The sequence below is a fragment of the Mandrillus leucophaeus genome, unplaced genomic scaffold, assembly GCF_000951045.1.
Source record: "Mandrillus leucophaeus isolate KB7577 unplaced genomic scaffold, Mleu.le_1.0 Scaffold171, whole genome shotgun sequence".
In the NCBI taxonomy this organism is placed as follows: Eukaryota; Metazoa; Chordata; class Mammalia; order Primates; family Cercopithecidae; genus Mandrillus; species Mandrillus leucophaeus.
The window spans coordinates 2,723,939-2,736,007 of NW_012101710.1; the positions used below are offsets into that span (position 1 = coordinate 2,723,939).

Here is a 12,069-nt window from a genome sequence, read left to right on the forward strand (position 1 = left end):
GCCAGGAGACTCTGGGGACACTGAGGCATGTCAGACCTTGCCTGGTACCCGGCGTGGCTGGTCCCCCTCCAGCACAGTATAGCCTCCAACTCCTGGGCCCGCTATCCTGCTCTTGCTCCTGCTGTTCCTGCTCCCTGGGCACCCTTCCTCACCACCTTCTAACTCCTACTCATTCTTCAAGACCCATTTCAGGTGCCTCCTCCTCCAGGAAGCCAACCCTGATAGCCCCATATCCCAGCCTGGTGAGGGGCTGTGTTTCCAGGGAACAGTCTAGCCTGGTGTTTAGGTGCACAGTCTCTGGGACAGGCTGCTGGGTTCACATCCTGGCTTTGTGACTCCCTTGCTGTTGTGACATTGGGCAAGCCCCTTAACTTCTCTGTGCCCTCGTAGCCTCTCTCAAGGGGAGTAACAGAACCACCCGTAACACGTGTGGACAAGTCAGCCTGGCGCCTGGTACAGCGTGAGCTCTCAGTAGACAGTGGTGGTTGTTATGGGATGGACAGGATTTCTCCCCCTCATCCCTGAGTGCCAGCTCCATGCTGGGCACCGCCTGGTGATGGAGGCTCAGGACTGAGAACGGGCTTCAGAGTCCGGGCCCCCTCCTGGTGAAGTTCCTCACTTAGCCAGGTGGAGACGGGAGCCTGTAAAGGTCAATAGCCCGGGGCAAACCGCGCATCCGGGTGGGTGTGTGGGACAGGAGGAGGACAGGTCTGTTTGCTCCCGGGCCCCAAGCCACAGCACCCAGTGGCTGGTGCCCAGCCAGCAACCCAGCACAGGCACTGCCTGCTGTGCCACCCCGACCCCTGAAGCCGGTCAGCAGGGAGTGGGCCGGGGTTGGACCCGCACTCCCTGGAATCAGGGTTGAGGACGGGCTGTGCCTGCAGAGCTTGGGGTCTCTCTCTGTCCTCCACCCAGTTCTGACTTCTGGGCCCTTGGTTGTCCGGGTTGCCGAGATCTTTAGCAGCTCCTGTCTCCCACCCCAGGAGGGAGAGGCCCTGAAGCCACAGTAAACGGGGTGAGGTCACAAGTCTACACACAGGCCAAGTACACGTGTCACCATGGGGACGAGGGCCAGCCTGCTTCTCCCTGGGGAGTAGGAGGCACGCAGCATTCTGAGAACTGTGGGTGCCCGGACTGGGCTCGCACAGACGGCTGGGCTCCTGTGTCCAGGGCTGTGGCTGCCCGGGCCACCCTACCCTGCCAGGACCCAGGCATGAACAGCAGATGGCATTGCTGGACTGCTGAGCCCAGCGAATGACGGGGGAGACTGAGGCTCAGAGGCCAGAAGCGCCAGGCTGTCAGCTGGTGGGAAGCCTGTTTCAGCCCCCTGCCTCCATGCTCTGCACAGCCCTGGCCCTGGGCCCTGTACCCAGAGTCCCTCTCTGTGTCCTCGATCCACAGCTGAAACCAGGGCTGTCCCTGGGGCTGGGGGTAGGACAGGGAGCGGGGAGGCAGCACTGGCTCCCCTTCCTGCTGTGGTGAGGGCTTCCCTCTCTGTGGTCCTCTGGGGGAGGCAGGTAGAAGGGACCTGCAGCCTGCTGAGCCCCAGGACGGCCAGGCAGGATGGGGACACGGATGTGGCCAGGGCGGGCAGGCAGGCTCATCCTCCACTGCCCAGGGCTGCCCCCTGCAGGGCCACAGCCAGTCCTGCTATGAGCCGGGCAGGAGAGATGGGCTTCACAGCCGCGGGCTCCGCACTGCTCTGCACTACCCAGGGGGCTGGTGGACAGTCACAGACATCTTGAGGCCCCTCCCGGCCTCAGCACTCCCAGCCTCCTGCCAGGACAGCCGGGCACAGGCCCCAGCGGCAGCACCCGTGGAGAGGTCAGGCAGGACCCAGGTCAGCACTGGGAGGAGACGTGAGAATGGAGAATCCTGGCGGGGGCATCCCTGGGAGCCAGGCCTCTCCAGATACACAGACAGGGAAACAGCAAACCTCCCTGTCACCCAGAGGCTTGCTCTGGAACTCACACCCCACGCCTCGCACACTCACGGGCTCATACAATCATCCGGCCTGCAGCCAGGATATACAACCATGAGATCACAGCACACGCACTGCACACACACTGCACATGGCTGCACACGCACTGCACACGGCTGCACACGGCTGTGCAGGCACCGTACACTTGCTGCACACACATTGCAACACACTGCACACACACATTGCACGCGGCTGCACACTCCTGCTTGCAGCAGCCCTAGGGCTCCATGTCCCCTCCAGGTCCACTCCAGGCTGGCTCCCCTCCTCAGAAGCCCCAAAGCTACCCGACAGCCTGAGACTCTCTCTGCTCACCTCCCTTCCTCCCTGAGGGCCCAGCTGGTCCCTCCCATGCTCAGCCTGAGGTGGGGAGGCATCCCGGGTGCGGGAAAAGCCCTCCCCTCTCCTGTCAGAGCCTGGAATGCGCTGACCAGCGCCCGCCTAATCCTCGCTGTATGCCCCACAGGGTGGCAGAGCCGGCGGGGGCCGGGGTGGGCTGGGGGACAGGCCCTGTAGCACCAGGTGGTCAGACGGGACCCCAGAAGCCAGGGCAGGGGTCGGCAGGCAAGCCTCCCGTCCCAGGCCTGCCCTTGGCCAGATGGGAGGATCCGAGTCCCTGGAGAGATCCGTAATTTCGGAGGAAGAGCCAGGCTGGGGTCCCTGCCCAGACCTTGCCATCCCTGTGAGAAAGGAGTGGCTGCTTTCCTGGATCCTGAAGGAGTGAAGTGGGTGACAGTCAGGGGAAGCAGGGGCAGGTGACCCCATCTCTCTTGTGCCTGCACAGAGAACTAGTTGGAAGGGAGAGGCCCGAGGTGGAGGGAGATACGGGCTGGGAAGGGGCTACAGACCTTGTCAAGTCACCCGGCGGGTAGGGCCCCGGTGCTCCCCACCCCCAGCCCCCCCGCCGCGCTCTCTGCTCCCAGCCACCCATCTATATCCCCAGGCTCCCCGTGCCCTCTCGCAGTGGCTGGAAGCAGATGGCAGTGCAGGTGGGTGAGACCCTGGACCTGGAGAAGGAGAGCAGGGCAGGGCTGGGGGCTCCCTGAGCCACCCGTGCTCTCTCTGCATAGAGCTGGGGGTGTGGGTTCTGGCCTCTCATCAGACCTTGGGGCTGAGAGGGCGTCGGGGTGAAGGTCTCCCCAGAGCTGGCCTGCTGGGCAGGCATGTCCCTCCCGCCCCAGTCCCGGTCACCCTGTCATGAAGACACCAGAGGAACAGAGTCTTAGCCTATGTCTGGCACCGGGCTGAGGGCAGGCTGGGTGGGCAGGGACCTTCCTGGACAGATGGGATACATGGGGTGGGGATGGGGGTGGGAGGGAGGAGGCTGCAGCCCTGTGAGGCTGGTCCCCCTGTCTCTTCCACTCAGTTTGAAGCCTTCTGTGCAGGGGGCCTGGCCCCCGGCTGGAACCTGCTCGTCCAGGGACATGGTGACTCTGGAGAGGACAGGTCAGCGGCACTGCCCTCCCCTCCCTGGGCCTTGGACTGGGTGACCGGACCCGGCCGTTTGCAGCTCTTGACTCGCACCATGTCCACCCCAAGTTCGAGATTCACTTCCTGTCGGAGACGGGGGACATTGCCTTCCACGTCAAGCCCCGGTTCTCCAGCACCACCATGGTGGGCAGTGCCTTCCAGGGCGGCCGCTGGGGCCTGGCGGAGCTGTCTAGCATCTTCCCGCTGGCCCCGGGGGAGCCCTGTGAGGTGACAGGGGCCTGGGTGGGGCCTGGGCCAGGCAGGGGAGGCCCGTGGGGGAACAGGGAGCCAGTGGGCAGGGGGTTCACAGTGGACGCTTACAGGTCAGGGGGCCAGGGCAGGGTCTGGGTGGGCCTCCCTGGCCTCAGTTTCCCTACGTGTGCGGTGGGTGCCCACCACCCTGGCTACCAGTCACCCCATCTTGGGAGAAAGGAGGGGACTTCGGACTGGGGGCTCCAAGCCAAGGAACCCCGGGGCCTGCCAGGCTGTGCTTCCTGGAGACAGCCGGCAGGCATATTCCTGTTACAAGCGGGACCAGACCCCAGGCCCTGGGGGTCAGCACTGAGGTCACTGGCCCCGGCCTGCCCAGATAGAGGTCAGCTCGGACGCGGAGCATTTCCACGTCTACGCCTGGGAGCACAAGGTGCTGCAGTCCCCACACCGCCAGAGGCCGCTGGGCACCATCACCAGGGTGTGCGTGCTGAGTGACCACCTCTGGTCCAGGGGAAGGAGCTGGCCAAGAGGGGCCTGAGCTGGGGGTAAGGTCCCTGCCTCCAACCCAGGCCCCTGCCCATTTCCACCACACACTGCCCACCCCAGCAGGGACTTTGCTTCTCACCCTGATCCGGGGACCCTCCTCCGCCTGGGGAGGGGCTGTCTACCTGGTGTTCCACCCTGTTCCTCTCCCTGCCAGCCCTGCACATCTGGCCACCAGAGTGGGCCCACGGTCCACCTCCCGCCCTGGTCTGTGCGTAGGCAGAACGGGAGCTAAGGGCCTGCCTTGGATGTTTGCAGGGACCAGGGCTACTGAGAGGCACCTGTAGCCCCAGGAGCCAGACTTGGCTTGTCCCATGTCCAGGGCACCTGGATCCCCACTGTGGGGCAGCTGGGCAAGGGGGTCTGTGGTCCTGCGTGCTCCCACCAACTCCACTTTCAATAAATTCTGAGAAGGCTGCAGGTGCTCGGCTGCTGGGGGGTGGCGGGGGGAGGCTGAGGTGGGGCCGGCGCTATGACCCTGGAAGCTGGGGGCTGGGGGACCCTGAGACCAACACCCCAGGGATGACCCAACCCCCTCACTTTGTCCCCAGGACCCTGAAGTTCTCACGTAGGGCTGGGATGGACCGGGGAGGGGTGTCGGATGGCATCCGATGTGGGGAAGGCGCCTGCCATGGGCCAGAAGCTCCCAGCAGAGCCCAGGGGACAGAAAGGCAGGGGCAGGCGTGGCCTGGGCCGGTCTCCACCCAGAACCACCAGGCTCAGGCTCTTGCCATGGCTCAGCCCTGGTGGGGAGAGTCAGCCCTGGGGGACTCATGTCCTGCCTGGTCCAAGCCATCTCCTCGGAGGCCCCAAGGCTTCCTTCTCCCCCTACTTCCTGCAGGGGCCTTTCCTGTTTCTCCTAGCCCACCTGGAGGGAGCCGTGTGCCTGTCCCAGCAGCCTCCTGTGTGTGTGGTGGTGAGAGCCAGGCTGGTGTGTGGTGGGGGCAGGAAGCCCCCAGAGGCCTCATACGGGAACATGAGCACTGTGGGGAGAGTCCCCCAGGCCTGCCCCTCCTGGCTGCGTGACCATCCACAAATCCCCCCGACCAGCCTCAGGTTCCACATCTACACAGTGGCAGTTGTGGCTCCTGCCACAAGGTCTGCAAAGGGCTCAGCCTTCTGAAGACCGAGCCCAAGAGCACCAGGGTGGGAGGGTGACTTCAGGGGCTCACACATGAGATTTCCTGTGAGTTTTCATGATTGTATGTTAATTCCACTACAATTACCAACACCGGGCATCTCTTCACCTCTATCTCTACCTATATATCATTGATATCTATCGTCTATCATGTATATATCATCTATATCCGTCATGATCTTCATCTTCATCAATCATCCATCTATCTATCTATTCATCTATCTAACCACCTACCAATCTATTGATTATTCATCCACGTGAAACTAGTGACGTCACAGCTTAGGATGAAACTCAACAGGTATTTAACCTTAAGTGAGTTATTTAAAGGAAAGTATTAGGCCAGGTGCATGCCTGTAATCCCAGCACTTTGGGAGGCCACAGTGAGGGGATCCCTTGAGACTCTAGGAGTTGGAGACCAGCTTGGAGAACACAGCAAGTCCCCGTCTCTACAAAAAATACAATTGGCCAGTTGTAGTGGCTCACGCCTGTAATCCCAGCACTCTGGGAGGCTGGGTGGGGGGGACCTCCCAGAAATCCTGTCTCTACAAAAAATTTTTAAATATTTTGTAGAGACAGGGTTTCACCACGTTGGCCAGGCTGGTCTCAAACTCCTAACCTCAGGTGATCTGCCTGCCTCGGCCTCCCGAAGTGCTGGGAGTACAGGCATGAGTCACCACACCCAGCCTGGCACTTGTTATAATGCTACTGTATAGTTCCCAAACGTCTTGCCTCCTCGGGTTTTACAAATGGGGAAACTGAGGCTGGGGTGGGATCAGGAAGTCAGCAGAAGGGTGGGGTCCGGAGAGAGGAGGGTCCAGTAACCCTCGCTGCCCTCCAGCTCTGGGGAGGCATCTGAGGGCAGACCATGGCGCCCCCACTCCAGGTGACACAATGGCGGCCCAGTCTCCAGCTGTGCGGCTTCCTTCCTGTCTCCACTCACTTCCCCGCCTGCATCCACGGCCCAGCTGGCAGGAGCCCCTTCCTGCCGTCTCTTCGCCTCTTCGGGAGGCCTGGCCTTTGTGTCCACTGGGAGGGGCTGGGGACAGCAGGGAGACGTGCACTGACAAGTCCCGGCCATGGGTGGGACTGGAGCGTGGGGAAGTGGGGATCCACACAGCAGGGCCTGGATCTGTGGTCAGGCCTGCCTGCTCCTGGTCCTGGGGGCTCTCAGCCTGTCAGGGAAGATGTCTGGCTTGGCCTGCCAGGCCCTTGCCTTGAGACCCAAGCTGCCTGCTCACCCTCTCTGGGCCTCAGTTTCCCTGCAAATAAAAGGCTCCCTGCCTGCAAAACTCTGCCTCCCCAATAGCCATGCAAGGTGAGAGTGTGCCAAAATGTGAGATGATAGGCTCTTTTCTTACTGTGGGGTGGCTGAGGCTGGGGACGACCCGGGAACCAGGCCTACACCTTCTCCCAAGAATTTGGCAAGGTGTGGAATGAGCGCAAATCATTTTACAGACGTACAAACAGGCTCAGGGAGACGGAGTGACTCACTCAGGGTTGCTCAGCAAGCGAGAGTTGGAGCTGGCCCTTCTCTCCACTCCAGTTTGCAAACCAGACCACAGGGGCCCCAGACCCTGAAGCAGTGTTGATCCTCAGTCTCCCCATCCATAAAATGGGGTGCAGGGAGCTATGGTCTCCATGTGTCCTGCTGCAGCAGCTGCTGCCCTCCCTATCACACCTTCCATGGCTCCCACCACCCTCAGCACAAAGCTCAGCTTCCTGTCTGATCTGGCCTCAGCCCAGCGCTGCAGCCCCAGTGGCCCATTCCCCTACCTGCCCCTTCGGCTCAGAAGACACCTCCTCTGGGAAGCCTTCCCTGACATCCTGCTGGGCTCTTGCAGCCCGGCTTTCATTGAGGCCCTGCCCTCCCATCACACTGCCTCATCTGAATGCGAGGGACCCCGTCTTACCCCAGCCCCCAGACTGGCCCAGAGCACATTCCACTTGAACTCTTTTTAGGACAGGCAGCTCACTACCTCCCCAGAGCAGCCCATCGCCCTGCTGACCAGAAGCAAATGCCAGAGCTGACTTAAATCTGCTCCTCCCCTGTGCCATGGCAGAGGCTCCTTAGAAGGTGCCCACACGCTCCTTGATGCCTCCAGAGACCCAAAGCCATCAGCAGGGTGTTGTTTCCTGCTAAAGTGGCTGCGGGAGGTCGAGCAGGGCAGCCCCTGGCCCCGGCGTGCTGAACCACATCTCTGGGAGAATGTGTCTCCCCCTCAGTTCTCTGTCTGGAGTTGGGGTGAGATTCAGGCAGATTCCCTGCACAGGGCCTGTCCGGGGAAACACAGCTGCCCGGGTAAGGAGGCTGCAGCCTCTGGAGGGTCAGGTGCACAGGCCTCCTAACACCACCTGCTGGCCAAAGGCTCCAGGCTCTCTGCAGGGTCAAGGAGTGATTCAAATGCCCACAGGGGGAGGGCAAATGTGCCGAAGTGAGACAGGTGGGCACAAGGCAGTAGGGGTTGGTGGGGTCTGTGCCCAATAGAAACGCACACTGCTCCCACCCCTACCCTGCCCAGCTCCTTCCAATCATGCACAGGGACCTGTGGACCCAGAGCAGGCAGATCTTCTGAATTTAAAACATCTGAGATTCAAGTGTTGTCTGCTGTCTCTGTTTTGAAACACCAGACACTACGGGGAGACTTAAAGAAGGTATCGGCCGCAGGCAAAACTGCCTCCAGGGGCGCCTGGCCTGAAACCTCTGCTTGCTTTTTTCTCCTTCTCTCCCCTCCCCTCCCCTCACTTCTCTTTTTTCCTTCCTTCTTTCCTTCCTTCCTTCTCTTTCCTTCCTTTCTTCTCTTTCCTTGCTTCCTTCCTTCCTTTTTTCTTTCTTTCTTTCTTTCTCTCTCTCTCTTTTCTTTCTTTCCTTCTTTCTTTTTGAGACAGAGTCTTGCTCTGTCACCCAGGCTGGAGTGCAGTGGCGCAATCTCAGCTCACTGCAACTTCTGCCTCCCAGGTTCAAGTGATTCTCCCGCCTCAGCCTCCTGAGTAGCTGGGATTACAGGCACGCACCACCACGCCAGGCTAACTTTTGTCTTTTTATTAGAGACGGGGTCTCACTATGTTGGCCAGGCTTGTCTCATACTCCTGACCTCAGGTGATCCGCCTGCCTCAGCCTCCCAAAGTGCTGGGATTACAAGCCTGAGCCACCATGCCCGGCTAATTTTTGTTTTTAGTAGAGATGGGATTTTACTATGTTGCCCAGGCGGGTCTTGAGCTCCAGGGATTGCAGGCATGAGCCGCTGCGCCCGCCCGAAACCTCTGCTTTAAAACCAGCTTCTCCTCTTTTCTGGCCTCTGCTCTGTTCCTCCCTCTCCACCAGGACAGAGGTTGGTGGTCTCTCCAGGGTGACCCCTCCCCATGTAAGCCCTCTCAGCGCCCCATGAGGAACAGACCGGCCAGCAGAGGGCACTCCCGACATGGCCTCAACCCAACGCCAGGCTACAAAGCCCTGTTCCCAGCATGGGGCAGGTGGACCTGCATTCCTGGACCCACAGTTTTGGTTTCCACAAGAGGACAGCCTGGGCCTGAGTCCAGGGGCTGAGAGGAGGAGAACCAGGGAGGGGACCTGGGCCCAGCCTGTCCCGTTTGCTGCAGAGCCCAGGGCCCGGCTCCGAGCTGAATGGAGGGAGAAGAAACCTTACATGGACCTGAGTGAATCACAGGCTCAGTTTCCCCTTCTGTAAGATGGGTGGCTGTGAGGAGGGGCCTGTACAGGGCCGGGCAAGTGCAGTAGAATACGGTCCACGTGGGTCCACACCTGCCTCCATCCCCACCAAGGAAGTGAGTGGTCCGCCAGCCCCGGGATGTCTCAGCCTGGCCTGGTGCAGCTGCCAGTGCCTCCCATGCCCCCGCCGCGGCTGGGACTCCTGTGCCTCGCTCACCTGCTTCCTGCAGGTCCAGTGACAGCTGTCCTGCCCCCCTCTGTGGCCAGTGTCAGTGCAGGGGTGACGGGCATTTTCCTGCAGCTCAACCAGCCTGGGCTCCTGGGAGGCCGACATGGGCTCAGCACCACCCAGGCAGGGCTGGGGATCCGCCAGGGCCATATGTGTAGGGGGTGACCATGAAGCCCCAGGGTGCTGAGAGCAGAGGACGGGGCCAGGTGCGGCGCATGCGCCTATAATCCCAGCACCTTGGGAGGCCGAGGCGTGAGGATCGCTTGAGGTTGGGAGTTCAAGACCAGCCTGGCCAACATGGTGAAACCCTGTCTCTACTAAAAATACAAAAAATTAGCCATGGTGGTGCGTGTCTGTAATCCCAGCTACTCGGGAGGCTGAGGCAGGAGATTTGCTTGAACCCAGGAGGTGGAGGTTGCAGTGAGCCAAGATTGTGTCATTGCACTCCAGCCTGGGTGACAGAGCGAGACTCCGTCTCAAAAAACAACAACAAACAACAACAAAAAGGCAAGGGCAGAACAAAGTCAAGACCCATCTGTTAGACGTGCAGATGCTTGACTGCCGACTGACCGCTTCTAGAAGGATTTGGAAAGCCTGACTTCAGGGTCTGCCTCTGAACAGGGGACGGAGAGCTGGGGGGTGCTGTGGTAGGCCAGGGTGCACTTTCAAAATCTGCATTCAAACATTTTCCCCAACATTTATTGTGAAAATTTTCAAACACATAGAAAAGTTGAAATAGGCCAGCTACGGTGGCTCACACCTGTAATCCCAGCACTTTGGGAGGCCGAGGTGGGAGGATTGCTTGAGCCTAGGCATTCAAGACCAACCTGGGCAACATGGGAAGACCCCGTCTCTACAAAAAAATTAAAAAATTAGCTGGACATGGTGGCATGTGCCTGCAGTTCCAACTACTTGGGAGGCTGAGGCGGGAGGACAAAGGTAGCAGTGAGCTGTTATTGCCCTGCGGCACTCCAGCCTGGGTGACAGAGCAAGACCCTGTCTCAAAAGAAAAGAAAAGTTGAAATATTTTTCAGCCAGCACTCGCGTACCCATCGCCTGGATTCAACGTGAATCCAGGTTTTACTCCAGTTACTCCACATGTTACCTACCTATCTTGGGTTTCAGTACATTTCTTTTTTTTTCTTTTTTTTTTTTTTGAGATGGCGTCTGGCTCTGTCACCCAGGCTGGAGTGCAGTGGTCGGATCTCGGCTCACTGCAAGCTCCGCCTCCCGGGTTCACGCCATTCTCCTGCCTCAGCCTCCTGAGTAACTGAGACTACAGGCGCCGCCACCACACCCGGCTAATTTTTTGTATTTTTAGTAGAGGTGGGGTTTCACTGTGTTAGCCCGGATGGTCTCAATCTCCTGACCTTGTGATCTGCCTGCCTCGGCCTCCCAAAGTGCTGGGATTACAGGTGTGAGTCACCGCGCCCGGCCTTTTTTTGTTTGTTTGTTTTTCTTTTTTGAGAGAGTTTTGCTCTTGTCACCCAGGCTAGAGTTCAGTGGCACAATCTCAGCTCACTGCACCTCTGCCTCCTGGGTTCAAGTGATTCTCCCACCTTAGCCTCCCAAGTAGCTGGGATTACGGGAGCCCGCCACCACGTCCAGCTCATTTTTTTTTTTTTTGTTGAGACAGGTTTTCACCATGTTGGTCAGGCTGGTCTCGAACTCCTGACCTCAGGTGATCTGCCTGCCTCAGTCTCCCAAATCGCTGGGATTACAGGTATGAGCCAATATTCATTGCATTTTTCCATGTGTACTTACAACACTTTGAAACTTTGTTACATTATAGGCTCTTTTAAGAAATCATAAAAAAAGAAAAAGAAATCATCAGAGTTCCCTTTGGAATGATGAAAAAGTTTTGGTAATAGGGGTGATGGTTGCACAATATTGTGAACGCAATCAATGCCACTGAATTGTACACTTAAAAATGGCTACAGTGGCAAATTGTTTGTTACATGTGTTATTTTCTTTTTTGTAGAGAGAGTCTTGTTCTGTTGCCCAGGCTGCAGTGCAGTGGCTCAGTCATAGCTCACTGCAGACTTAAATTCCTGGGCTGAAGTGATCCTCCTGCCTCAGCCTTCCAAAGTGCTGGGATTACAGGCGTGAGCCACTGTATTCAGCCTGTCATGTGTATTTTACCACACACACATAAGAAAATTTAGGCCAGCCATGGTGGTTCACACCTGTACTCCCAGCACTTAGGGAGGCAGATGTGGGAGGATCGCTTGAGCCCAGGAGTTCAAGACCAGCCGGGGCAACATAGTGAGACCCCATTCTCCACAAAAAGGGAAAAAAAAATAGCAATACGGCCATGCCCAAAACGATGGAATTTTACCTTTAATGAATGAATTGCATGGTATGTGAATTGCATCTCAAAAAATCTGTTTGTCTTTTTTCTTAAACATCATAGGCAGTGGTGGCCAGGGGTTCTCACTGCTCGAGAAATGGTCTCGGAGCTGGAGATGTTCTCTCAGGTGCAGTGGTGGACGCGTGACTCCATGCATTTTTCAAAACCCATGCAAGTCCACAGCACAAAGAATGAACTTCGCTGTATGCAAATTTTTTCAAATGAGCCAGGATGTCAGGGGAACCCAGGATGGAACGCGGCCTGTGACAACGGACTCTAATTGAATTACAAATGTGTGACATCACTCAGGGAAGGGGAGTGGGGGAGAGGCTGTTCTCAATGATTTTGGACAACACTGTTTTGTCTAGATCCTGAGGCTCAGGACAAAACCAACTGTGTACAAACACTGGACTCTAGTTAGTAGGTTTGGTTCTCCCAGGGGTACATCTTAGCAATTCGGAAACAAGGAACACTGGGATTG

General features: G+C 58.3%; 1 protein-coding gene across 1 annotated transcript; it reads left to right on the forward strand.

Moving 5' to 3' along the window:
- Window positions 1–2,955: 2,955 nt before the first annotated feature.
- On the forward strand, window positions 2,956–4,210 carry GRIFIN (galectin-related inter-fiber protein). The gene is given in 5 exon segments (XM_011976938.1): window positions 2,956–2,967; window positions 3,345–3,428; window positions 3,518–3,691; window positions 4,008–4,172; window positions 4,175–4,210. Coding segments are annotated over 5 exon segments (471 nt in total).
- The last annotated feature ends 7,859 nt before the right edge of the window (window positions 4,211–12,069 follow it).